General features: G+C 42.6%; 2 protein-coding genes across 2 annotated transcripts; both read right to left on the bottom strand.

Moving 5' to 3' along the window:
* Nucleotides 1-746: 746 nt before the first annotated feature.
* Nucleotides 747-9368, bottom strand: gpn1 (GPN-loop GTPase 1). Its single transcript, XM_030377236.1, has 13 exons — nucleotides 9128-9368; nucleotides 8900-8993; nucleotides 7962-8068; nucleotides 7656-7693; nucleotides 7390-7468; nucleotides 7093-7187; nucleotides 6499-6544; nucleotides 5449-5595; nucleotides 4122-4204; nucleotides 3889-3928; nucleotides 3539-3632; nucleotides 2724-2828; nucleotides 747-1614 (listed from the first exon to the last, which is right to left on the bottom strand). Exons 1-13 carry the CDS (start codon nucleotides 9311-9313, stop codon nucleotides 1505-1507), a joined length of 1224 nt encoding a protein of 407 aa, XP_030233096.1. The 5' UTR covers nucleotides 9314-9368; the 3' UTR covers nucleotides 747-1504.
* A 905-nt stretch (nucleotides 9369-10273) lies between these two features.
* On the bottom strand, nucleotides 10274-13029 carry LOC115558787 (DELTA-thalatoxin-Avl1a). The gene is made up of 3 exons (XM_030377237.1): nucleotides 12926-13029; nucleotides 12117-12291; nucleotides 10274-11005 (listed from the first exon to the last, which is right to left on the bottom strand). The coding sequence occupies exons 2-3, from the start codon at nucleotides 12263-12265 to the stop codon at nucleotides 10591-10593; spliced, it is 564 nt and encodes a 187-aa protein (XP_030233097.1). The 5' UTR covers nucleotides 12266-12291; nucleotides 12926-13029; the 3' UTR covers nucleotides 10274-10590.
* Between the last annotated feature and the right edge of the window lie 14540 nt (nucleotides 13030-27569).

The following is a 27569-nucleotide window of genomic DNA, read 5'->3' as shown; positions in this document are numbered from 1 at the left end:
CTTGTTGGCCGGTTGAGGACGCGGGCCGAGTTCCAAAGAAGCGGGCCGAGTTCCAAAGCAGCCCTCCCGAGACGAGAGACATCGTCGTAAATATAGTTTGATTCATGCATTAATTCGTTTTTGTATTACTGGATCTCGCCCGGCTCCAGCAACACACGCACCGAGCGGTGTGAATGAGAGAAGGGACAGACCGATGTAGCGGAGTGCGAGTGCGGTTCCTCATGGCAGATGGTGACAGAGGAAGGCTCATCCTTTGAGTCAGTTGTCGTTAAGCCGCCCTGGCATCACGGACAACCTTGCAGATGGAATGTAAAAAGCTGAATACTTCCCAAAAAACTGTTGACTACTCAAGTGGCACCTTCCCGTTCATCTTGTCTCTCTTGTGACAAGTTGTTTGAACCATTCTGTGTGTTTATGCCCGTTTTTTGTATCCAACAACTGTACTGTCACCCAACTGTTACCACTACTGATATATTAATACACCAATATACTTATTTATTACATGCTACCATGTGCTTAATAATGTATCATGTCTATTTTACGTCAACTAATAATGAAGAACATCCATATAATCTATGGTTCGGATCCAGTAAAAATATTGGACACTTTCCAATCAGGCGGATTGTAGGCACACATGAATGTCCTCCAAATAGCAAATAGATCCAAAGCATGTCGCTGTGAAAAACCACAATAAGCCTTCAACTCATTCAACATTAAGTTTTCATGACGCATTCAACAAGATAAATAAAAAGTGACTTTATTTCTTGGAAACATAAGCAGACACTGTCATTGCCGGCACAGAGAAGCAAAACAAACATGTTATTGTAATATAAAAATAAGTAATTTATCTTCCCAATGCAGGTGGAGAACATCCTGTTGCATCAACAGGATGTTCTCCACCTGCATTTCAACCATCTACCACTGTGTTAGCCACACACCGCCCTGAAGGACGGCATCGCTACTGCCTAGTGGTTCAGCAGCACGCCCTAGGACAACCGGCTTCATGCTGGAGCAAGCCAACACACAGCCCATCAACCAAAGCGCACCCGGGTCAACGGGCTCGCAGCACCGTGGGGCCCTTGACCTGGTCCCTAACTGGTGTTTTACCCTGAAAAGGCTTTGCTAAACGTATGCACACCGTGGTCAGGAGAATAGTGTGGGACTTCTTTATTGAAAACGCAACTGTTGCGGAGAGTTTTGAGACGTACCCTTGTCGTTTAGGAGCCCCTTAGCGATACATAACTGCACTCTCTGGAAGGAAAACACTGATGCAAGCGGTCATGACCTCCGTTTGAAGTCACTCTATGTCCGGTTCTGGTCCTGCGGGGGTGAGAAAGGTGAAGCGCACAGCCCGCTCTCCCCCTCCCTCACCTGCTGCATCACCTTACGGGCGGTACATACATAGTCTTATGAGGGGGTACACTCAAAACTGCCCACCATCTTCCACTCGACATTGCCTTGGAGCAATCAACGCAGTCGCCGTGGTCACCGCGGGGTCCCTTGCTCACGGCGCCTCAGGAGCCCCGGACGTCCTGGTGTTTCGAACCTGGACCACTTCCTTCCTGTCCTTCAGGAAGTTCCTGAAGGCGTCACCCTGCTTGCTCTCCTCGGTCACTAAGAAAAATAAAAGAGAGAAACGATGATGGCCATGGCCATGCACAGAAAGGCTAGTCGAGGAGCGGTTCAGATGCTAACCGGGTAGCGATTGTTGGTGCTTTGCACTTGGTTCTATGAACATCCTTACTGTATAGACAGCGATATATTGTTTCACTCTTATGACAAATGTACTTATTGTAAGTCGCCTTGGATAAAAACGACTGCTAAATGCCCCAAATGCTAATTTAGTGTTAACAGTTACACATCTAGATTGCCACAAATGAACCAGCACGGACGAGTCAGTGTTTACCACCTGCTGTGGCTGCAACGTCAAGCCAACGCTCCAATAAACTGGTCAGTACACAACATCTGACGAGCGTCGTCGGAGGCGGCCAGCAAAGCCACCGGCAGGAGGCGTGAATGAGAGCGGCAGGAGCAACTGTCCCACCTGCTCCCAGGGCTGTGCAATTAATCCAATTTTGATTGATGATTTTCGATTTTTGACGATCTCCAAAACTAATATAATCAAGTTTAAACTATATATATGTTTTTTGATATATTTATTTTATTCATTAAATGTTTTATAGAAATACCAGAACAGCTGGATACATATTTGCACATTATTTTTAAGGGGCAATTTCAAAGTGTTTTTTTTGGAGAGAAATGCTCAATAAATGCATCATGTTTTCAAACTCAAAAATAATAGTTTCAATAATCCTGATTCCAATATTGACCAAAATGATCGTGTTTATGATTCTTTTCCCCATCATCGAGCAGCCCAACTGGCTGCCGCTGAATCGGCAAGGGACACAGAAGGGCCGTTCTGAGGCACACTGGATAAACAGGCCGACAGACGGCCACCTCCCAGCACCGACCGCACCTCTGCCAGACAGCGCCGCAGCCCCGTGCCACGGGAGGGAGGGGGGGCTGAGACCGCCTCACCCTGGGGGTAGTGTGAAGGGGGACGGACGGGTTGGCTGAAGCCCATCAAGCCACTCGGGCGCCAGTTGGACAGACGTTGTAGCCAGAGCAGGTGGTGAACGCTGACACGCCCACGCTCTTCCCCATTCCCCCCGCCCCCCCCCCTCAAAAGGCCAATTCCTCGAACTACAGTTCAGCGCGCTCACCGGTGTGGTCTATGTCGTCCGTGTCGCTGTCTTCGTCGTCGTCCGTGTCGTCAGGGTTACCGCGGGTGAAGATGAGGTCACTCGGCCCGGCTATGTTGCTTTCCTCTGCAACGACATCACATCAGCCAGAGTGAGACATGGACACAATGAACACCAGACCTAAACCAATCAGGGTTTAGTTAAGTGCCTTGACAAAAAAAGATTTTAAACGCTTTTAGATCATTGTGATTGACAGCTAACTCTACTAGTATACATGAATGGGAATGAAATTAAATGTGACTTTTAAAAAGGCTAAGTTCATGTTTAAAAGGTGACATATTATACCACCAGGTGAGAGTGATTAGCTGTTACAAGCCATTTTGAAAATCTGCCTCTTCTGACATCACAAGTGGGCGTGTCCACCGTCCTAGATGTATGACGGATAGATCAGTCTGCCAGCCTACCCAGTGGACTGTAGCAGCATGCTCATCTCTATGTCAAACATCTAGGTGGACACGCCCACTTGTGATGTCAGAAGAGGCAGATTTGCAAAACGGCTTGTAATGGCTAAACACACACCTGGTGGTATAATACGTCAACTTTAATTCATGTTTAAATAAGATAAATTCTACCATTACACCACTTTTCATTCATTAGTCATGTGTTGAAGCCTGCTGGTCAGGGTGGGGGAGTAGCTGGTGGGTTCGGAGACCCCGACTATGAGATGATCCCACTACTCTCCAGACACTAGGTAAAAGGCAACCAATAGAAGCAGAGACGGAGCCAGAGCAGGGGTCCATGTGCACGACGTGTCCACGCTGGACCGGCCTCCTAACCTGTAGTTGGCACCGTGTTCTGCATGTTGACCGCGCCCATGTCCTTCCTCAGCCGCTCCAGCTGCTCCCCCTGCTTCTTGCTCTGGGCCTCGGCCTGGAAACCACGCGGTCGGAGGGCGGTGGGCAATGACAACATTGTTAGGCTTCATTCAAAGATTCAAAAGGTCGTCCATTGGTCACATAGTCAAAACAGGATGTGCAGTGAAATGTTGGGGGGATTGCCCAGCAGTCCGGTATCACTGAGTGACTGGGTTCAGGGCTCCGATTGCCTGTGCATTCATGCGCACGGCAGGACGGGCAGCCAGGTCTTCCCGCAGCCATACAGGTCATAACACTCGGAGGCTACTCACCAGCTCTCTGTGGAGGCGTTCATACTCCGGCCGGTATTCCCTGCGTGAACACAAGGAGGATGGGAACGTCTTAAAACAGGACATGGGATTTCCACTGCTGAACCTTTTTTTAATAAAGAATAACCCACTGGAAGTAGTGCGTAAACCATTGGTTCCCACGTGCATGCACTTCCACACAAATAGATAAACAGGAGTTATTTGGATAACTGGTGGGAATGCGTCATCACACTCACGTATCGTACTCGATGGCAGCCTCTGCCACCTGGACGAAGAAGTCATCTAATCCACTGCCCGTCACCGCAGACACGCCCACCACCTGAGGACACACACACACACACACACACACACACACACACACACACACACACACACGTTATGGCAGAGACTCATGCCTCCCCATCATATAATGCCTACAAGGCAAGTCAAAACCAGTCCGTCAGACGGTTGGGCTGAACGATTTAGGGAAATTATCAAATTGTGATTATTTCAAACAATATTGGGATTGCGATTAACGTTCCTGATGTTCTGTATTATTTACTAAACACAAGCAATTAATCATCCTATAGTATGACCAACACAACATTGAAAGCAGTCTACATATAAACTGTTCTTTCCTTTAGGCCAGGTCTATGTGTTTAGATGAATTGAGGCATGAGTTGATATAATAACATCTTTATTTAACTATTGAATGGTAAAGGAAAAATAGATACAAATAAGGCCTGTACGGTATGGACTGAAATGTATATCACGGTATGAATTGGGGCATAGACAGTAACAGTATTATATCACGTTATGTTAATTGTATCTTCTAATTTCGATATAAATGCTTCTTAAAGTGTAAAATACTGGTTAACAAAACTGCATAGAAAAAGATGCTACAAAAAAAGATGCTTGTTTTATTGTTCCTTCACTGGCTTTGGAAAATGTCTGTGGAAGCGAGGTCAGAGATGCAGAGACAGCTTCACACTAACAGCGTCTGCCTCGTATGGTGTAGAATGAGAAGGCAGTATCGCTGTCAAATCTGTCCCTGGCAAAATAACGTTGCGCCGAATTTAAAAAGGAACTTATTTCGTCACCATATTTTAAGTAGTTGCGCGTAACATGAAAAAGTAGTTACGTTACTGTATTAACGCGTTGCTTACTTTGGAACGCGTTACACACAACACCGTCCACTGGTCACACGGTAACGTCAAAATCCATACAGTTGCGTAAATTCACACCGGTGTACTTCTACAGGGTTTATACCGTACAGCCCTAATACAAATCTTACAAAAAAATCGCAGCCTTTGCGATTTGCAAATCGCGCTCCATTACATTGTGATGTCCGTTTGAATTCGATTAATCGTTCAGCCATAAGAGACAGCAAGAGACAGTCAACCATGGGGACCAAAAAACTACAGTCAAGTGGTCCCCAGGTTCCCGCCAAACCTCAAGCATGTCAGGTTGCTCTCACTTGGAGTGAGTAGAACCATGCATGGATGGAAAAACCCTGGGCCAACCAGTACCGGGGTACAATCCAAGAGTACCCCGTCCCTGTCCCCCCTCGCCCCAGCCTCCTACCCTCAGGTGGGTGTAGAACTCGTCCAGCACCAGGCTCATGGAGCGGGTCAGGTTGCTGACGTAGGACGTCTCCTGGTTCAGGGCGTCCTGGAACACCTCAAAGTCCTGCATCCACTCCACGGCGAAGCTGTGGTCGATGATGTCCGTCTGCAAGTCAAAGTCAAAAGTCAAAATCGGCTTTATTGTCAATTCCAACAAAATGTACAAGACAAATAGAGGAATCGAGATTTGATATGTCTCCGACCCAAGGGCATTAAGTATAGAAGGATGAAATTAGGTCAAATTAAATGAAATAAGTAATATTTACAATAAAAAAATTCTAAATAGTGCAAAATAGTCTAGAATAGTGCAAAGGTAGGCAAAACCAAACGGTATGAATAAATTAAGTTAGGGGAGAGGCCGGCCAGAACACACAAGCTTTGGATGGACCTTGTTATCCCCGTACCACCCCATCACACCATTGTACCAATGGGGATGGCTGCATTTTGGAGCTGGTAGGATGTTAAGATCTTCTTAGACAACTCCGTTAATTACTCCCAGGATTTAGTTACTATGCAACAACTAGCTGGAATAAACTCCCCCAGGATTTAAGACTTGCCCCAGCTCTGACCACTTTTAAAACAAGACTGAAGACTTTTATGTTTGATTTGGATTTCTGCTAAATCTTAAATACATTGCACTTTCTAGAATCCATTTTATTTTACTTTGCCTTTGTTTTCTTTTACTTATCCATTTTACTTTTGTTATTTCCTTATATTGTACGACAATGTTTCTATGTGAAGCACTTTCAGTCTGCCTCGTGTATGAAAAGGGCTCTGTATATGAAGTTGCCTTTCCTTGCCTTTCTGCATGTTTTGGTGAGACTTTGCATTAAAGCATAAGGAGATGGTAGGCTGTCAACTGTAGATGATCAATTTCAAAGTACTGATCGTATAGGCTTGTTGCATGCTACTCATCGCGGTTCCCAATTGGCGGTGCATGATGTCTTGCCACAACTGATACAGAATAAAATCATTATACAGGCCAAAGAGTCATGAGAGTAAGCTCTACCTTGTTCATGACCACGATGAAAGGCAGCTTGGTCTTGTACAGAATGCTGTTGGGAAAAAATAAAGGCCGGAGATCAGAGAACCCAGCTTCAGGAGAAACTCAGGCCTCACATTGCTGTTCGGCACCCTCTGGTGGCACTGTACACATACAACACACTTCAAAACTAACCACAGTTAGTACATTTGTTATCAAAGACGAGGGGAAGACGGGTGTGGTAAGCTGCATATCATTCATATAGCATTACGCTCATAAAAAGTCCAGTCGACAGAATGTCAGGGTTTCTCGCAGAAAATGTACATCAAGAAATATTTATTAAACAAAAAAGAACAATGATAAAGAAAAAAGATAAAAATAACAAATCAAGGGCCCTTTGGTAATTGCAATCCTTGACATGTGGACCATTTATGCTTATTTTCATGCAGGCTGTCAGGCCCGCAATTTGGTCTTGATCTATACACAGAGAGTGAAAGATGTTTAGATTATTTTATACTTTTGTAGTTACGGTGGTGTGTGTTGCTTGGGCGACTGCCTAAGCTTCTAAGCGCATTGGGAAACCCTGCATGCGTTTGGATTCTCACACAGCGCACTACCGACCTGCAGGCGTACAGCATGTTGGACATGAAGGTGACGGGGTTTACGCTGCGAGACGTGTCCATGACGTACACCACCACACAAGGGAAGGACGAGGCCTAAGGACACACACACATTGGGATCCTTTACACCGTGTGGGACATGTCCAAAATCCATTCGTTTGAGAGTGGGAAATAACAATATCTTTCCCTTAGCAGTAACGACAAAGATATCCCATCGGTATGTACAGTATGTGTTATACAACCTGCAGTGATTTGTGTTGCTTTATAAAAGGTCTGACGCTATGTGTAGGGGACCCACCAGGCTCTCTGTGATGATGGTACCAGACGCAGACCAGGTGAACACTTCTATCTGGCCAGGTGTGTCGATCAGCACATACCTGGAAACAAACTCCTCAGCGTGATCAAAAGGAAGCATTGTTTTCTTTTTGTTCTTTAACAAGAAAGGGTTTACATGATCCAACACATTGGGCCTCGACAGCTTATCAAAACAGTAGGTTGTACAGTAGTTTAATAGTGAGATAACAGGACTTTGATTGGATAGAAAAGTGTAACTTAATCACTTACTCATGATTGAATTGTTTCTTCTCAATGAAGTTCATCACCTGTGGATGGCAGCATTAGTTTAGAGGGAAATGTGTGGCCATTCAAATTAAGCAGAAACAATTATCAAAATCTTATGTCATGTTGTATTCAGAACGGCCTTCCATTGTGTGTGCCTTGGAATTGTAGACTCTTGAGTTCAGATGTTTATTTAAAAAAGGAGAGCTTTGTTCTACCTCTTAAGTTTCACAATCTTTTTGCTAGACTTGTGTTCCGATACTGGTAATGACACAGACATGCTTATGCAGCAACAGACTTGGATGCCATTACCTGATCAAAGCGTGTTGCAAACAGGTTGAGAGAGGTCACTATGCCTCCGTTGGGCCCCAGGCCATACTGCTTCATGACTTCCTTGTAGTTGACCGTGTCGCGAATATCTGCAGGGCAATGTTGAATTGGATGCATTAATAGGCTTAGCTCATTAGCAGACCGACAAACATGACTTAACACTAGAATACCACCCTGTGGTACCTGTAAACCAATGATCTATTTCTGCAATAATGCCTGTGATTTATTTTCTTTATACAAACATTGGTCTGATCCAAATTAACCAACGGGAGGTGCAATTTGAAAACAACAGTTTCAGTTACAACCTTATATGTATATGATTAGCATCACTATGAAGTGGATAGACACGCCATAATTTACTTTCAGCAGTATAATAACAAAAGAAAAGAAAATGCAGCATATGGGACTCCAAATATCATACATTATGTTACTGCATGTGGGTAAGACAGGGATCACATTCAAAACAGTGAACTCGAAAGGAAAATACATTCCCTGCATTTCCTATGCTGAGCCAAACTTTGAAGAACCCATGATCTGCATGGGTTTACAAAATGAATGCAACAAGGTTAAATCCGCACAGATGAGAAATTACGTCGTGGGTAGGACTACCTGCTTACTATCGGTAATATACACCTTTACACAGCACGAACAACACTAGAAGAGACCCTTGCGCAGAACCCTACATTTTTGGGAATTAAAACGAGGTTTTGAAACTAGTAGACTCGGTAAACTCACATTCATGTGGATCGTCGTCATACTTCCAGAGTAGGACAACATATCGTTTGCGTTGTACCTCAATGGTCAGTGTTTACGGATAGATTTTGTCTCGTGACCCATTAACGTTAATTGTTGGGTCTCCTGCAGAGATAACTGCCATGATGATTAACAGTGATCATCAGTTCCCTTAACAGTAGTCTTACCGATATTGGCGGGGAAAGGGACTTCGTGCACTGCTGGATCCAAGTTGATAACATAAGGAGGGGACTTCTTTGAATGCAGGTGCGCAGTCAGTCTCTGAAAGGATGATAATGAGTGACGATAAGTTATTCATTATGTGACACATTTGCGAACGGAATTAATTTGCTTGTGATCATAAACATACTTGGTTGGCCAAGTATTAATTGGTTAGCCCCACAGACTTGCATTACCTGTACAAAAGTAGTTTTTCCAGACCCCGCCATGCCCAGGACTATAAGACACACGGGTTTCTTCTGGGCTGTATCTTCTGGAGAAGAAGACTCCTCCGTAGGGCGACTAGGCTCCGCGGAAGGACCATCTTTGTTTTCCAGCGTGCCATCATCTGCCCCCATGATGTTGCTGGATGAAGTCGCCATGTTGCCTCTCGCTCTTTCAATTGCTGTAAAGCAGATGTGATCGTCGCAAAATGCCGTGCAAAGCAACAATTCAAGAATATCCGGACTTTGTCATGACCACCATTGGCCAATAGGGGTCAGTGTTAGCGTTCGTTTTGAACATGGAAATGGAGAATCTGTCCCTCACTTCAACCCATCCCAACAAGCTGGAAGAAGAGGAAAATAACAGAAACAAAGCCGCACACCCGCACCGTCTCTGATATGATATAAAAAGAACGTGTTTGAGATTATGTTCAATTTGAATTAGCACATGCTTTTTTTATGGAATGCTATGGAATTTGATGCGACCCGTGGTAAATCATAAGCATGAAACCAGCTCAGCGACATGGCCGTAGGACCCCTGTGGGTTAAATAAAGTACAAAGACATCCTACATTTCTGCTAGGGCAAATGCACAACTGTTTAAGCTAGGAGGTCTAATTGGCCATGACCAATAAACCTTAAGCATGCAATAACACACACAATCATAGATACATGCAGGATGTCACTCCAGGACAACTGACAGCTTTTGTGTTGCTTTATTTTTAAATAATGGCCTCAACAGATGTGCTTTAAATAATTAAATTACATTACCAACCAACAGCTTTGTTCCAGGTGTAATTTATAGCAAATAATGCTATTCATTTCTCTCTGCCTAGCTAAGCCTAGCTATTTCTAGCCTAATATCAGAACCCTACTGGACCCTACTGGCCCTCAATCACCTCTGCCAGACAATTAAAGGCATTCTTTCATTCATTCATTCATTCATTCAGCACCATCTGATCTCCAGTGTCCACCCAGCCCTGCTCATCTTCCTGAGTAAGCACCACTGCATTGAGGTAACCATGGTGCTGCAGTCTAGTTAAGCTGCACGTAATATGATAAAAATATGAATGAATCAATGAGTAGCATCACTTACAGAATCGTCATTAAAACGTTTACGCAGGAGCCCACCACTGGCCAAGATGCTGCTTTATTATAAGACTTCTTACATAATAATCACAATCACAGTTTTGGTATTCATGATGACTTTGTTTTAACTCAAGCCAACTGAGCTGTAAGCAAGAACACAATCAATCAAAGACTATAGTGTATACTTTCGTTATTAATAGATTTTTTGAATGACAAAAAAGCTAAATGTATATATGACTGATTAAACCCAAATGTAGATGACCACCAATTATTTTATTTTCATTTAGTTTATATATTTTCTAAGTGCAGATTTTTCATTAAGCAGTTCCCCATCTTGACTCATCCATTCTATGTCTGCTTTACTTTCAACCTCAAGAACGGGACGAAGCTGTCTGACATTGAGGCCATGATAACAACATTGCTGTATTCATATCGAAGAATGCCATCAGCGGCTTTCCCTTTCTCAAATTCCAAGGAATTGAGGTTATACATTTCATTGAAAAGCTGTTCATCACATAGTTTGTTGTTGTCGAACACTCCCACAGCAAGGTAGTTGTCATAGATATTGAAGTCAAACGGCACAGAAAACATGACGGCCATTTTCTTAGCGGAGTAAGCACCGTTGAGGGACAGGTCATAGGTGAAGACGCCAGAGCAGCCTGTTGCTGTGCTCATTTTCTTGGCAAAGACTGCACCATCTCTGGTCGCCGGGTAGAGCTCAATTGGCAATGTTTTGAGGCAGCCTCCCCTGGTCAGGTGAAACCTAATCAAATTATCAGAATAATCATTAACAATATTATAAATAACAATAATAACCTCATCATAATTCTCATTAATTGTGTCAACTCAATAAATGTTTAGAGCAATGGCGGTTCTACACGGGCGCCTAGGGGGACACAGTGTCTCCAGACTGAAACTATTAAAATAAATAGGAAATGGCATATTGTTATGCACATCGTTGTACACATCGTTGCACCTTTTCACATTGACACACTTTATTTGTACCCTGTACTGTATTTTTCATTTTTTATGGCCCTACCTCTCTCTGTTTTGCACGCTTGTACAAAAAAATGTTTATATGATTTTAATGATTTAGGGGATAAGCTCCATCAATGTAAGATAGTTTGACAGAAAAATACAGACTGGTGAAGTAATAAACTCTTCTTTAAAGTAAAACAAAGTTTATAATTTTCAAATATCATTTTTTGCCATTTTATATGTGCCCCTCTGGTTAAACACTGGCCCATTCTTGGCCCCCCTAGTAAAAAAATTCGAGAACCGCCACTGGTTTAGAGACACCAGCATTGCCTGTAGAATGCCAATCGATTAACATATCGTATTTTGTTAAATAGCTCATTAATACATTAATTATTTATATTTATTGCATCCATATTTTATTTTTTTACAATGGACAAAAGCAACATATCTTGATGAGCAGCTTCCATGGTTTTGCTGCCTGGTTCAGAGAGGTAAATCCATTAACCACTTTCAGGCTGTTTGCCAGCTGTCATTATCATGGTCTTGTTTGGAATGGAATGGGGACCAGTCTGTCATGCATGGGCCAAGGCTCACTCAACTCAACTGACTCAATGCAATGCATACATTCTTAGACCTTCACTCATTCTTTAACATCTGTAAATCATTGCACTGAACAAGGTGGGTCATAGGATTAACATGTACATCTTTGTTTGTGGTTATTCATTGAAAACTATCTTCTGACAAGCTAGGCTGTAAATCCTCCTTTTGTCATGGTACAGTAATACCTAAATATTTAAAAAAGGAAACATGGTAAAAACTCAAATATGACGATGCCTACAATTGCAGAGCATGAAAAATAAATCAGTTGTTCATGTGTCATACGGAAAGACGCATACCTGGGGTTGATCAGGCAATAGGCCTGGGTTGCATTTTCAATATCAATGGTGATTTCGCGAATGGTTGGACTCGCACCAACCATGGCCCCCAATATCCCAGTCGTATCTGCAACTATCCCAGCCGCAGCTGCACCCCCTTTAACTGCCATTATGGATCAAAACCTGCTGTGACACACTACAAAAAAAAACACAACCATTCATCATACTTTATTATACATATTTTTGTAATATCTTTTGAGAATGAGAGATTAAAACTAATTGGCTATATTGGTTTGATTTTGCTTTTAGTTATTTTTTAAACAAGCTATATCCAAAATACAACATACTGTTTATCAAACTAGCCTACACCAGTGTCAAAGAGAATACCCAGATTTACTATATGTTGATTCATGGCATCCTGATTCGTTTTTTTTTTTTAATTCATATGTTTGTATTATTTTTGTCGCTGTATTCCAATAATGTTATCTTTGCATGTATTCAACTGAATGAATTAATATGTTTAAATAAGCTGGCAAGATTTCTCCAATAAAAATATAGAACATAATAAAATGTGATAGTCCAATTGTATTAGTGAGGATCTTACCAACATACTGTAGTGACAACATACTGAGCCCATTCTGTTACCTTAATGTTTTGAAGAATATGACCATCAAATCACATTCATAAGGGGCACTGAACTGTTCTCTCTGTACTGAACGTAAAACATTATACTATGTATAATATATAGACAATTTTACGTTTAAACCCAAAGCCGTTTCTATTATTATAATATATATATTCGGACATAATCATTAAAAAGTCATACTCACATTTCCTCTGCTCTATCAAGAACCTTGAGGTGACTTTGGTCCAGATGGATTGAGAGGAGCAGTGTTCCTGTTATATAGCCTCCTACCTTCCTGTTATATAGACACGATACCGTTATAAATGTGGGCGGTGCCCACGCTGATTTTTGCATAGTTTGACATTTTCAGCGCGCGCGAGCCTGCGCACGGGACAAGCCCATAAGACGAAGGCCGTTTCTCAATTCCTAGCACGCGTACTACGGACTCGATGACTTGCAAGTAGGGGTGTAACGGTACACAAAAGTCACGGTTCGGTACGTACCTCGGTTTTTAAGTCACGGTACAGTACGATACGGTACGGTTAATAGTTAAGGGGAATTAAAAAAAAAAAAAAAAAGCAGCAATGAAAACACCAATAAACTTTGTTATGGCATTTGCATTTCTGAATTCCCAGTGAGCTGGGTTTGTACAGCTCGCTTTTTTTTTCACAGCAACGGTGATAGTAACACCTGGATGGCGCCTTTTCAAATGCGTGTGCATGTTAAAGTGCTGTAAGTAGACACAGGGAGCCCTATCCATAGCCGGACAGCCTGTCGGAGACCCTCTCCGTAGCTTACGTGCACATCCAATATTTTTAACTATTATTAAATAGTTAAAAATATTCTGTCCGAAATGTGACACTTGCACTGAAACGGCTACTATGCACGTTTGTATAGTAGCCGTTTCAGTGGTGAGTACTTTATACACCACTGTGTAATCTTTAGAGAGCCATCTGCTTCAGGTCGGCTGTCAATTCCCTGCTGAAAAATCTTTGAAATTCTGGGGAAATTAAACATTTGTAGTCAAGAACACTAACGGAAGAAATATAAATATGACAGAGTTAATTATCAAAGAAAAAATTGAGTCGGAATGTTGATTGCCTGTTGAATTTCAGGTGCTATTCAATGTTGTTTTTCTTAAATGAGTGGCAATGACAGAATTTCATGTTCAGCAGGCTCTAATCAGGATTCAAACTCTCTAAGGTTCACCAGTAGAAGGTATTATCCTGTTGAGCCACTGACATTCCTGAACTGCATGAAGCCTCAAACACATGGTGCAAATGTCTATTGATAAGCACACAACATCAAGAAAACTCCAAGCACACATTTCACAAGAGAATTAAGAGCTTTCTTTAAAGAGCACAGATCTGAAATTTTGCACTGTTAATGGTATCCACCTAATAATAGCCGCATGGTAGTTATACAATAACAAAATGGTCATACAGGCAAAGTGGGTTGAGACTGTGGACGTTTGGCTTTTCAATGAAATTGTGGGAAAGGTAAACATTTTAGGGCATAAGACCCGCGGTTTTATAAATGCATCTGTTTCTAGAGATTTAAATTCTGAAAGAAGTGTGACTCCAGGTCAACCTGGTCAGGAGAAATAAGCCTTCATGATTTTTTACAATAGCGCCTTCTTTGGGTGCAGTACAAAAAATATGGGTTTATGGGTAGTGGGGGTTATTGGTAACCAAACCTGAAGAGTTTTCTACTTACGGTAAAGGCTGCAGTATGAATTTTACAGAATTTGAGGGACAAAAAAAACCGTTACAGAAACAATAGGGGACCAAGCGGCTTTGCTGCTCGGACCCCTAATAAATAAAAAATGATGCTTCCAGAGACAAAAGCTTCAAAGCACTAATATGTCAGAAGCAGTGAGAAAGACACAAGAAAGACAGTGCGTGGTTGTGGTCCAAAGGACTGAAATGTAAATTGTACTGCGCTACTCAAACTTAACGTTTATTCTTGGTTTTCTTTCTGATTATTACACAATTTATCAAGTAATGAGGAACACTTACTGGGGTATAAAGAAGTGAAACAATTTCAAGGATGTCAAAAAATTGCAGAATCGCAGAAATGTATGTGAGTTTGCAGAAAGTGAAAGGCACACAAACCATGCAGCAATTCATTTCACAATGATACTCAGAAATAGGTCAAGTTTCTATGCAGAAGATGATTATACATACATGGCCAACTTTAAGTTCCTAAAATGTGACTTATTGGTACACATTATACTACTCAGCAGAGAATGACAGGTCGGCTGTCAATTCTCTACTTCTTTTCTGGATACATTTTACTAAAATTTGACTTATTGGTACACATTATACTACTCAGCAGAGAAAAAGTAGTTAGAATGAACTCTAAATCGTGGCCTCTTACACTGTAATATAGGAATAATAATTATTGTTATTGGGCTGCCATGATTTTTTTAAGACCACAGCTTAGCATTTTTGGGATACAGAGGCAAATGTGCAGTTCACTCAGTGTTCTTATACACACTACTTTGAAGTGAATGTTGTTTCAACTTGGCGTAATCTCTCAAGAGCCATCTGCCTCTTTTATTGACAGGTCGGCTGTCAATTCCCTACTTTTGTTCTGTATACATTTTGAACATATATAAAGACAACCCAATGGCCACTTCACCATGATCACTGTTGATTTAATACAGCAGATGAAAAAACTTTCTCGACTCTATGAGGATGACCAAATAGAACTTGCTGCAGATTCAGCATCACTTGTAACTCACTTTATGTGGTAGAAGTTTGTTATGATATCTCTCAAGCAAAAACAGAGAATTGTATAGGCACGGGTGGGGATACGCTTAGCTGGGAGCCTGGAGCCTTCTGGCCCCTTGGGCTTTGTGTTATGACTTTAATAATGGGAAGGCATGGACTCCGTTATGTGCACTGATTGGCTAAGCATGGTGCTGAGCTCCCGCCTCCTGGATACCCGTATGTTTACTTGGCGGTAATCCCGTGTCTGAGCATTACAACTTGGTTTGTTGCTTGGGGCTGACCTCTTGTGGCTATGTGCGGGAATTACACTTGTTTTTCTGGCCTTGAGAGTCTGGGTTTCTCAGACCCCTGGGGCCTCTACGAATAGTCAAATCTCCTTGCCTCCTTTCCTTAACCTTTTTGGAAAACGTCATCGGGTCAAGGTGAGATGAAAAGTTGCTTCCCTTCGAACATAGGAAAAGACAGCACTGTTTAAAATGAATTTGACTCCACTCTTCCCAACCGGCGTCATTGCGCGACGGCGGGTATTGCTGACCTCTACCGTCTCTAGTGTGAAACTACAATTTTTCTGAAGATTGACTAAAACAAGCGCTCTTTGATCCATGCGTTCTTGTATTGAGTTCAATCAGGTTATCGCCAACATTGAGAATCACTTAGGTCGGACTTGGCCGACGTGAATTTTTTAGGCCACTTGAATTCCAATTCACAGGTGGAAAAAAAAGAGGCAAAACTTATGTTGATGTTGAAATCAACTCTCCCTAGTCTTTCTTAAATGTGAAGTTGACATATTATTTTCTTATGGTGAATTTTATGTGCTAAATAACCAGCAATAAATTAATTCATTTATATTCAAATAATTATGTTTCTGGAATTGGTATCCATTATTATCAATTGTATTTTCTTCTCTTCTATTCACCGCGTCTCCCATGCGTCTTCGCGTAGAGTTGTTACCTTAGTCGGTGGCATGTTGCTTTAAATAATGCCTCCGTAAAGGATATTGGGATACCACTATCTCCTTTCCTTTTGCAAAGGAAGCTCAAGAGTAACCTATGCTAAAGGAGGGTTAAAGGAAACATTGAGGCTCCTTTCCTAAGCAACTTAGAATTCGAACCACCTTTCGTCCAGGCACTTCCGGGTCATCTGGGAAGGCATGGACTCCGTTATGTGCACTGATTGGCTAAGCATGGTGCTGAGCTCCTATGCAAAAAAGAGAATTTGAAGAGAGCCCTGGCCTCGTGAAGGTATCTTCAGAATAGATGCATGAATGGATGGCTCCTCACATGAGCCGGACGCCTCCCTAGTCGCCAAGGTGTGATGGAAAATCTACATGTTGTTACATTTTTGGTCTATCTATGAACTTAAGTTTTGTTACTATTTTGTGTGATGCGTATATTGCCTGCCTTCTACTCTCCTTTTGGGTCATTTAAAGTGTGAACGTTCGAGGGTCGTGTGATGCATTTTATTGCCTGCCTGTCCCTATGTTTTCGTGTGTTGTAAATCATCTTCCATGCAATCCTTTGATGTATGGGCCTGTTCCTCGACCCCCTGGCTAGCGTCAACGAAGCCAGAGGGTTACATGGCACACCTACCCCATCCAGGGGAGCTTCAGTTGTAAAGATAATCACCTGGTAAACAAAGGCTTTTGGTTTATTGGGGGACACACCCCCTCCAGAACCCAACCGAAGTGAATAAGAACTCATTGATTCGAACACTCAGTGGACTTCTCTGAGCGTACCTTTAGAGTATGAATTAAGACGCAACGAGAAGCTCCCATCTGAGGCCTCAGATTATTGTATTGTATGCCTGTTATGTTGTTTGTTGATGCATGTTGTGATGTATCTTTGTTCGTACATTTATTACAAATATATATAACCAGCAATTGCCTGCAAGTATTGTGTGCTTTTTGCATCTAAATATCTCATCTGCTTAGACGCAATATCTGATAGGGAAATTGCCACGACAAAGGACATATATGGCCTTTTAGTATGCGTCACTCCCTCCTTGGTCATCACAGATGACCATTCTACAAGCCATATAAAAGTATAAAATATAAAGCTAAATAAAAAATCTCAAGGTTACACTACCATGCAACAATCATCAACACCGCCAACCGAAATTTAGGAAAATTCCGTACTGGAGAAACCACGTCACGTCCCCCAAAAGATGGAACGGCATACACCTTGGTGAGTCACATGGAATACACAGTGGGCTGTAAACCTCACTCAACAACGGTAAACACCGTCATGCACCTACCCGACGTCAAGTGGACCTGGTGGAATTCACCGCGGGTCTCTCTTATATATTTTTTTAACAAAATTAATGCAACACAATTAAATCCGCAAAGATGAGAAATGCTGTCATGGGTAGGCCTACCTGCTTATAATCGGTAATATACCCCCCCCTACATTCACCTGCATCTCAGCAAGATTTGTAGCACAGGAAAGGCAACATCACAATAATTATTACAATCTTTATTATCTTTATTTAAACAAAACAGGATTTACAAGGGTTGCCATTTTTGGCGATTTGAAGGGGCAATCTGCAATGGATTATTATTGATTTTTTTACGGACAATATCGGGTGTTTGCATACGGAGTGTGCACTGCGGACAGAAACATAGACATAAAGACAGACACATAAAGACAGACACACAGAGGCAGAGACAAAGAAAATTGTTTTGGCACACTCACTTTGGATGTTCCCCCACAAAGCCGGGCCTGTGACAGCTTCAGCCCATACATCCTTAAAGTGCGTATTGGAAGTTAATGTTTTTAAAAATATTTATACATAACATTCTCTGAAAATTGCCCTTTGAAATTAAAATGCAGGATTTTATCACTTTAAAAAAGTATATCGGCAAAAAATCCAGTTTTAAAGTGACTATTTTCAGCAAGGCTTCAAAAACCGTTGTTTTTTTATGTGATACGTCAAACGCGTCATATTACGTAGGAATTGGTAGACGCGGTCGCTGTTGCTGCCTCAGCTCTATGCGTAGTTGTGAGTAGTTACCGCGGTGAGCGGCCTTGTATTTCCCCCCCCTGTTGTTTTTGGGTTTTTCTAATCGACGAGATGAGGTTTTGTATCTGTGGGGGTTGTTCCAACTCCGACCTCCTGTCCGACCATCTCCGATTTCACAGTTTCCCCGATCGGAGAAAGGATGGAGCAGGCTTTCGAGCCTGGGTGCATTTTGTACAGGTGAAGAGAAAGGACATTTTTTTCCGCCTCTGTCACCAAATACACGTTCATTTGCGCGGCTCCTCTGCTGCCTCTGCGTGTGTTTGTTTTGCATTGTCATGAGTGGACCCAGTCTGAGCTGATAACCTGTAATAACCCAGCTGCCTCACACCGCCAGCACGGATCTGGGCTTCCTCCGACAGCCTGCAGACGAGTGGGCGTGTCCGTGTAGAACGTCTCCCTCTCTCAACACAACCATCATGGGATCTTGTGATTGATCGCAAGCTAGTGCTGTGCAAACCATCTGCGTGGGTCCTCCCGGCGGGAGGTCGAGGTCGTCGCTCCGGAGGCTGAACGAGGTTGGGCTCGGATGGGACCGACCCGTGTAGGTCAGCCCGCCGTTGGTATTGGTGGACGGAGTTCTTGAGCGCTCCACAAACACCTGGAAACGGATCTTGTCCAGTAGGGAGCAGTTTATGTGATCAACCCGAACCAGGTCCTCGATGCTCTTGAACGGACCGTGTTGGGTCCGATAGGCGACAAAGTTCCGGGCGATTTTCTCCGTGATGCCGCGGATGCTCATGAGCTGCGGCGGGGTGGCGGTGTTGATGTTCATGCCGCTGCAGGAGGACATATGCTTCGGGTCTCTCCGCAGGGAGGACGGGGAGTGCTGCGACGAACTGGTCCTACTCGACACGCAGATCTCCACTTAAATAATCTCCCGTTTGGTGGCGCCTATCCCACTCACCAGCGCTAGGTCCTCCACCTTCTTGAAGCCCAGGCAGGGTCATGAGCTCTTCCTCCGTGGCCGTGTTGATGTTCAGCCGCTCCTGGTTCACCATAATTCTCCTGACACCACAACTCTATCTCCCTCCTATTGCCATGGTGTCTCCCCCTATTAGGTGGTTGCTGTTCTCCCTCACGGCTAGCTGGCTCAAAATTGTACGGAAGTGGTCCGAAACTGTTATCCATTGTTGTTATGTTGCCTATGTAGTCTATGATGATCAGAACGTCCGTCTACCAATTCCTACGTCACGCTCGAAAACGAGCGTTTGAGATGCGGAAGTAAAATTGTATCACAAAAACGGCTCAAGATGCCACTTGTAGTGTAGATTTATTAATAAAAACTAAAAAATCGTGTATTCGAATTTTTTTCCTATACGATTCTTCACTGCAGTATCTAACTTCCAATACGCACTTTAACAACAACATCTCCTTCATGAGGCTGTAGATTTCACGGTTCCTCTGACGCTTCTTCATCTTCCTCCTCACCAACCAACACTAACTCCGGTACTGGTGGTGGTGGTGGTAGCGGCACGTTAGCATTGTTGCTAGCTGGTTGCTCTTCATTAACTCCCGTAGAGGCGGGCTCCTGAGCTTCTACAGTTGTTATTAACAATCAGTGGATTGTATGTTTTTGTTTTTTTTTATTAGAAATACGAGGCCCCTTTAGCAAGGCAGCAGCTTCTCTTGTTTCTTTTTCTTTTTTTAATTTCACTTAGCTGCTCCACTTATAGTTTGCCGATCCTCCATGTTGAAATCACAGTGACTTGTTTTTTCTTTTTTTTACTCAATACTAATAGGCCTACTATTGCTGTTTTCGCTTGAATTTTTTTATTTCTCTGCTGATTGCTTCGAACTTGCAACATTACTAACAGCGACTTCACACAGAATCTCTGGCTTAGGGCCCCCCTGAGCCCTTAAGCCCCTGGGCCTCTATCGTTGTCATACTTCCAGAGTAGGACAACATATTGTTTGCGTTGTACCTCAACGGTCAGTTTTTAGGGATGGATTTTGTCTCGTGACCCATTAACGTTAATTGTTGGGTTTCCTGCAGAGATAATTAACATGATGATTAACAGTGATCAACAGTTCACTTAACAGTAGTCTTACCGATATTAGCGGGGAAAGGGACTTCGTGCACTGCTGGATCCAAGTTGATAACATAAGGAGGGGACTTCTTTGAATGCAGGTGCACAGTCAGTCTCTGAAATGATGATGACGATAAGTTATTCTTTATGTGATACATTTGAGAACGGAATTAATTTGCTTGTGATCATAAACATACTTGGTTGGCTAAGTATTAATTGGTTAGCCCCACAGACTTGCATTATCTGTAAAAAAGTTGTTTTTCCAGACCCCGCCATGCCCAGGACTATAAGACACACGGGTTTCTTCTGGAGAAGAAGACTCCTCCGTAGGGCCAATAGGCTCCGCGGAAGGACCATCTTTGTTTTCCATCGTGCCATCATCTGCCCATGGACATAATAAAGGATGGACCACGGACTGGAAAATGGCCGCCCATTCATTCCTATGCAAACTGCTCAGTGGTGCATGGTAACATACAGGAGCGATTTGCTTCCGCGGTATGTGGCCAGGACACGTGACCTAGTCCGTGACGTACCGGATGCAGAGATCTTCTTCTTCTTCTAGTTTAGTGGCGGTGGCGGATCATAGTTTTTCCCCATATACCTCGACCTACTGGACTACTACACAGGAGTTTGTGACAAGGACGTTGACAAGGACAAGGACGTTGGCAAATCATACTTTAAATCATACAAATAAATTCAAAGAAAAAACCAAACTAACAGAAACAAAATAAACAAAATAAAACAAACTAACAAAAGAAATGAATAAATAAAAATAAAAAATATATATACTTAAGGTTAAATTCTTCTAATTAGGTTAGTATCTTTTAGCTAATTTATCAGCAATTTCATTGCCATATATTCCATGGTGGGCTGGAATCCAACAGAACTGAATAACTAAACCAAGGCTTATAATATTTAAAAGAAGATGCTTTACCTCTATCACCAAATCTTCACGTATTGAATTATTTGTTATAAAACTTAGTATCTACAACCCATCTAAGAGCGGTTATTATTGTGGCCATCTCGATTGAGTATACTGATAAAGTCACCCACTCTATATCCATATCCTTTTTCAAATTCTGGAATATATATGCCAATACCACATTGTCACATTGAGTTAATGGAAGTTAATTCGGAATTTAATTTAATTCGGAAGTTAATGGAGCCGTGCACTTCAAAATAGGTCCATAGCAAGGAGCCGTTTGTTTCAGTACGGCTCCTTTCAGCTGCCCACCCAACATCAACTGCTAATAAAACGCTTGAGGAGGCGTTATGAAAAGAAAAAACTTACATTTTTTTAGAACAGGGTAGAAAGATAATTATGAGCCTTTGATTGATATCCAGACATTTTTTGCGGAGACACAATCCTGTTCCCCACTTGTATTGGAGTGGACGGCGATATCTACTTCTGGGCCACATGAAATGACGGACCCCCGTCCACTCCCAGCTAAAACAGCTGCAATACCAGGCTTGGCCTCTGAGCACGGGTGGATTGCGGAAGTATATGCCTATCCTGGGGGCCTGCATCTGCCCTCCTTTATTATGTCCATGCATCTGCCCCATGATGTTGCTGGATGAAGTCGCCATGTTGCCTCTCGCTCTTTCAATTGCTGTAAAGCAGATGTGATCGTCGCAAAATGCCGTGCAAAGCAACAATTCAAGAATGTTCTGACTTTGTCATGACCACGATTGGCCAATAGGGGTCAGTGTTAGCGTTCGTTTTGAACATGGAAATGTCAACATACCCCTGCTGAGAATCTGTCCCTCACTTCAACCCATCCCAACAAGCTGGAAGAAGAGGAAAATAACATAAACAAAGCCGCACACCCGCACCGTCTCTGATATGATCTATAAGAACGTGTTTGAGATTATGTTCAATTTGAATTAGCACCTGCTTTTTGTATGGAATGCTATGTAATTTGATGCGACCCATGGTAGCATGAAACCAGCTCAGCGACATGGCCGTAGGACCCCTGTGGGTTAAATAAAGTAAAAAGACATCCTACATTTCCGCTAGGGCAAATGCACAACTGTTTAAGCTACGATGCAAGCCAACTGAGCTGTAACCAAGAACACAATCAATCAAAGACTATAGTGTATACTTTCTTTATTAATAGATTTTTTGAATGACAAAAAAGCTAAATGTATGACTGATTAAACTCAAATATAGATGACCACCAATTATTTTATTTTCATTTAGTTTATATATTTTCTAAGTGCAGATTTCTCATTAAGCAGTTCCAACTTGACTCATGCATTCTATATGTTGTTGACTGTCAACCTCAAGTACGGGGTGTAGTTGTCTGACATTGAGGCATGGATAACAACATCTCTGTGTTCATATTTAAGACTGCCATCAGCGGCTTTCCCTCGCACAAAATCACTGTTGTCTTTGTAATACATCTCAGAGTAAAGCTCATAATCACATATTTGGTTGCTGTCGAACACTCCCACAGCATGCCAGTTGGAGTAGAGGTTGAAGTCATACGGCACAGAAAACATGATGGCCATTTTCTTGGTGGAGTCTGAACCGTTGAGGGACAGGTCATAGGTGAAGACGCCAATGCTGCCTCTTGCTGTGTTTCCTGTCTTGGCAAAGACTGCATTATCTCTGGTCGCCGGGTTGATCTCAAATGGCAATGGTTTGAGGCAGCCTCCACTTATCAGGTGAAACCTAATGAAATGATCAGAATAATTATTAACAATATTATGAATAACAATAACATCGTCATCATAATTCTCATACATATTTGTCAACTGAATAAATGTTTAGAGACACCAGCATTGCCTGCAGAATGCCAATCGATTAACATATCATGTTTTGTTAAAAAGCTCATTGATACATTATTTATTTATATTGATGCATATTTTTTTTTACAAAGGAGAAAAGCAATAAATTCTGACTTAGCTTCTATGGTTTTGCTGCCTGGTTCAGAGAGTTTAATCCATTAACCACTTTCAGGCTGTTTGCCAGCTGTCATGATCATGATCTTGTTGGGAATGGAACAGGGACGAGTCTGTCATGTGTGGGCCAAGGCTCACTCAACTCAATTGACTCAATGCAATGCGTAAATTCTTAGATCTTCAGACATTCTTTAACATCTGGAAATCTTTGCACTGAACAAGGTGGGTCATAAGATTAACATGTAAATCTTTGTTTGTGGTTATTCATTGAAAACTATCTACGGTATCTTCTATCTTCTAAATCATCATTTTGCCATGGTACAGTAATACCTAAATATTTAAAAAAGGAAACATGGTAAAAACTCAAATATTGAAATTCACAGCACATCTGCTTCAGAAGAACTATACCCTTCATGGAGATTCTCCAACAAAGTGGAGCACCACCACTTCCTGAGATGTGTTATGTCATGCTGTGGAAGATAACAGTATATCAGTCAGAATTAACTTCCAAAGACTGCAATGAGAGTAGACTGTTTGTACTCGACTACATCATAATTTTGCATTAACTTTAGCCATTTCATTTTCATATATTTTCCTTTATATATATTTGTATGTATCTAGTATACTATTTGAAATTTCGTTCAGATTAATAAATTGCATGTAATTATAACTATTATTTAAAGTGTCTTCTATCGTGGATAAATACGTTAGTTTAAGGCAGTGACATCCCTATGCTGTTTATTCGGGGCTAAAGCCTCGGACGGTATTTATTAGCCCTGAATATGATCTTTGGGAAAAAAAATTAAAGAATAAAATAAAAATATTCATAAACATTTATAAGTAGCCTAGTCTAGATAGACATAGTCCTTCTGGCAAGAGAATAAACAACAACCTGTTTTCCACCTCGAGTGTATTAACCTTTCCTATCCCCAGTCAGATCTGTGTGTGTGTATGGAGTGTATCTTTTGCGTGTGTGTGTGTGTGTGTGTGTGTGTGTGTGTGTGTGTGTGTGTGTGTGTGTGTGTGTGTGTGTGTGTGTGTGTGTGTGTGTGTGTGTGTGTGTGTGTGTATGTGTCAGTGTATGTGTATATGTGTAAGGTCTGCCTCACTTGTATTCATTTGCAATAACTTGAATGGAACTTTAGACATTTGGGGATAAGCAGCATAACAGTCAGGTAGCTATTTAAAGCTATAATAAACGGCGTATTTCGTTTATTTAAATAAAGCATTATGAAAAAGTTTGCATGCACAATAAAGCATACACATAAATTTGGCGCGCAGCATTTTCATTTTCACTCTGGGCTAAGCCCCCGGATGTTTAGGAAACCTATCCCCACCCAAAATCTATTCTCTTGAGTAGAGGCAATACAAATGCGATATGTGTGGAAGAGAGACGGAAGGAGAGGAGAAAAGGATTAGAGGGGAGAAGGAGAAGAGTGAAAGAGGAGTAGTATTTAGTGACCAGAACTGTATGGAGTGTATCTTTTGCGTGTGTGTGTGTGTGTGTGTGTGTGTGTGTGTGTGTGTGTGTGTGTGTGTGTGTGTGTGTGTGTGTGGGGGGGGGGTATCTATTTAGTTTGTATCTATATTAAGTTAATATTTGGTGTGTCTATTTGGTGTGTTTATCTTTATGGTGTGTATCTATATGGTGTGTAACTGGTGTATGTGTATCTGGTGTATACCTATGGTCTGTGCGTTGTGGCGTCCCGCCCCTTAAACCTCGGCCCAGACGGGCCCGAGGTTTCATCCTGGACGGAAGATACGACCGTCACCCACCAGCTGGCGACGGAGAGCACCTACCAAACCCCAATCAGCGAGATGGGAGACACCTGGCTGGACAGCCAGGAAGAGACTTTAAAAGGAGCATGAGGACTGACATTTGCGAGGAACGGGAGCCAGAGAGAAGGAAGCGCTCGGGTCCGCGAGCGGCTAGAGGCTCACGGAGACCCTAGAGTACGTGAGTATAATGTATTGTCTAAGATGTATGCAATAAATGCTGAGTGCGGCTTAACCCTTGCTTAAACGTGTGATTTGTACCTGGAACCCGGCCCTTTGGGGGGGTGTGTGTGTGTGTGTGTGTTGACTCCAGTGTGTGTGTGTGTTGACTCCAGTGTGTGTGTGTGTTGACTCCAGTGTGTGTGTGTGTTGACTCCAGTGTGTGTGTGTGTTGACTCCAGTGTGTGTGTGTGTTGACTCCAGTGTGTGTGTGTTGACTCCAGTGTGTGTGTGTTGACTCCAGTGTGTGTGTGTGTTGACTCCAGTGTGTGTGTGTGTTGACTCCAGTGTGTGTGTTGACTCCAGTGTGTGTGTTGACTCCAGTGTGTGTGTGTGTGTGTGTGTGTGTGTGTGTGTGTGTGTGTGTGTGTTTTTAACCAGTGAATGAGTCTCTCTGATGAAAGCTTCCTTCTCACACACTCACTCGCGCGCACACTCACTCGCGCACAGTAAGGTGAATTGAATCAAGACTTTTCGTTTTGAAGTATGAATCTAAATCAGACTCATCCCTTTAATTAAAATGAGGGAGTTCATTTAAGATCAAACACAGAGCTGAAATAGCCTCTCACTGTTACCAAGATGACCACAGGGCGCCGAACCTGCATTGAGTTTTACCAATTGGCTCACCTGCCGCCGCTCAGCTGCCAAGTGGTTTTCTTAATTAGTTAATTGGTTGCACCTGGTGCGTTTCACTTAAGAGGGAACCGGACAGTATATTGGTGTGTTTGGCAGTGTAGCGGCTCCCAAACGTATGTTGTGTTCACAGAAACCAGAACATGTGTGTACTGTTTTGTTGAGGTCTGTTGTGACTTATTTAACATCTCTTCCTGTTTCACAGGTTAAAGACTTTTTGAAGTAAAGAGGAGCATCTCATGTGAACCTGATGTGAGTAGAATTGTGTGGCAAAGCACAACTGACGTGACTTGTATGTTGAATATAAATCACTGGAAATTGGGGATTTTGGTGGTTTAACTCTCATTTGAAATTTTGACCATGAGTAAACTGTTCCTTCCTTCAAAGGACTATCATGGATATTTAACTGCAGTTCTGTGAGTATCCCAACTTAACCATGAAGATGAACTGCAAACTGTAAGTCATTAATTTCTCAATACTCTTGGGCACATTGATGTATTTTGGCTTCCTGGTGAGTTAACCTGTTACCTGATTGTTGTTCTGAGTAGTAAGGATGTTTTATTGGTTCATGGGTTACTTAGGTGTTTGGTTGATGTTGGTTTTAATGATTTGTTAAAATGGTTACAGGCTCAAGTTATTGTAATCTGGAATAATGGGTTGGGTTCTGATTTCGTCAGTCTTCTTTCATTCTACTCTCCTGAGCTCTGCATCTTCATCACATGAGTGTTGCTTTACTGATGAGCGTGTGGTCTGAGTGAGCAGAGGTGCATACTGGGAAACTGAGCTTTCTGAAGTCTACAGGTCTGTAGACACGCCTCCTCAGGGGAAACCAAGTGTTTGAGAAACTGTCGTGACGTCAGTTACATGGACTGGAATGTTCTTAAAGATGGACACGGATTCAGAAGGAGAAACACCAGGGGGAGATGAGGGGGCTCCTCATCTCAACGAATAAAACACAACTTCAGTCTTACACAGAGAACCATGGAACACATTCAACAGTCCCCTCCAGGCATCGTGACTCCTCAGGAACAGTTTCATTTCCATGAAGGTCTTATTTGGGGCCATCCCCAGATGGATCCTGCTCCTCAAGAGCCACCCCACTCCACTGGGTGGTCTTCTGAACAGATGACCTCCTTCCTGTCCTCAGGTGGACAAAAGCTGCACCGTTTCCATCTCTGAAGGCCCCTCATTCAGGAAACCACTGGACTACAAAGACATGAATTTAGAGACGTTGAATCAACCTGGGAAACATTTGGAGACGCCAAGCATAATCCATCACCAATGTGGGACGCCACTGAAGAAGGTTGTAAATAATTTACGTCTCTGGAGACACTGGTTGTTCTGTTCTGGGTGCCCTGGCAGGAGAGCTGGAGGTGGATGATGGAATGTTATTTGGCTTGAGGTTTTTACCCTGCATGATTGTTTGGCCTTTTATGGCTCAGTGGTGTGTGTGTGTTTGGGTTTGAAATTAATTGGATGTGTCCGTGCGTCCGTCCGTGCGTCCGTCCGTGCGTGCGTCCGTCCGTCCGTGCGTCCG

This window comes from Gadus morhua, chromosome 14, assembly GCF_902167405.1.
Source record: "Gadus morhua chromosome 14, gadMor3.0, whole genome shotgun sequence".
NCBI classification, from domain to species: domain Eukaryota; kingdom Metazoa; phylum Chordata; class Actinopteri; order Gadiformes; family Gadidae; genus Gadus; species Gadus morhua.
Note: the sequence above shows the minus strand (reverse complement) of the source record. Positions and strands in the feature narration are given on the sequence as shown.

Bases quoted from the DNA above. Each gene is read 5' to 3' on its own strand.
- gpn1 (XM_030377236.1), bottom strand. From the start codon at position 9,313: ATGGCGACTTCATCCAGCAACATCATGGGGGCAGATGATGGCACGCTG. The intron at 7,469-7,655 runs GTAAGTGATTAA...GTTTGTTTCCAG, and splicing joins AAGAAACAATTCAATCATGA to GTATGTGCTGATCGACACAC. The intron at 3,633-3,888 runs GTGAGTAGCCTC...CGTGGTTTCCAG, and splicing joins AACGCCTCCACAGAGAGCTG to GCCGAGGCCCAGAGCAAGAA.
- LOC115558787 (XM_030377237.1), bottom strand. From the start codon at position 12,265: ATGGCAGTTAAAGGGGGTGCAGCTGCGGCTGGGATAGTTGCAGATACG. The intron at 11,006-12,116 runs GTATGCGTCTTT...TAATTTGATTAG, and splicing joins TATTGCCTGATCAACCCCAG to GTTTCACCTGACCAGGGGAG.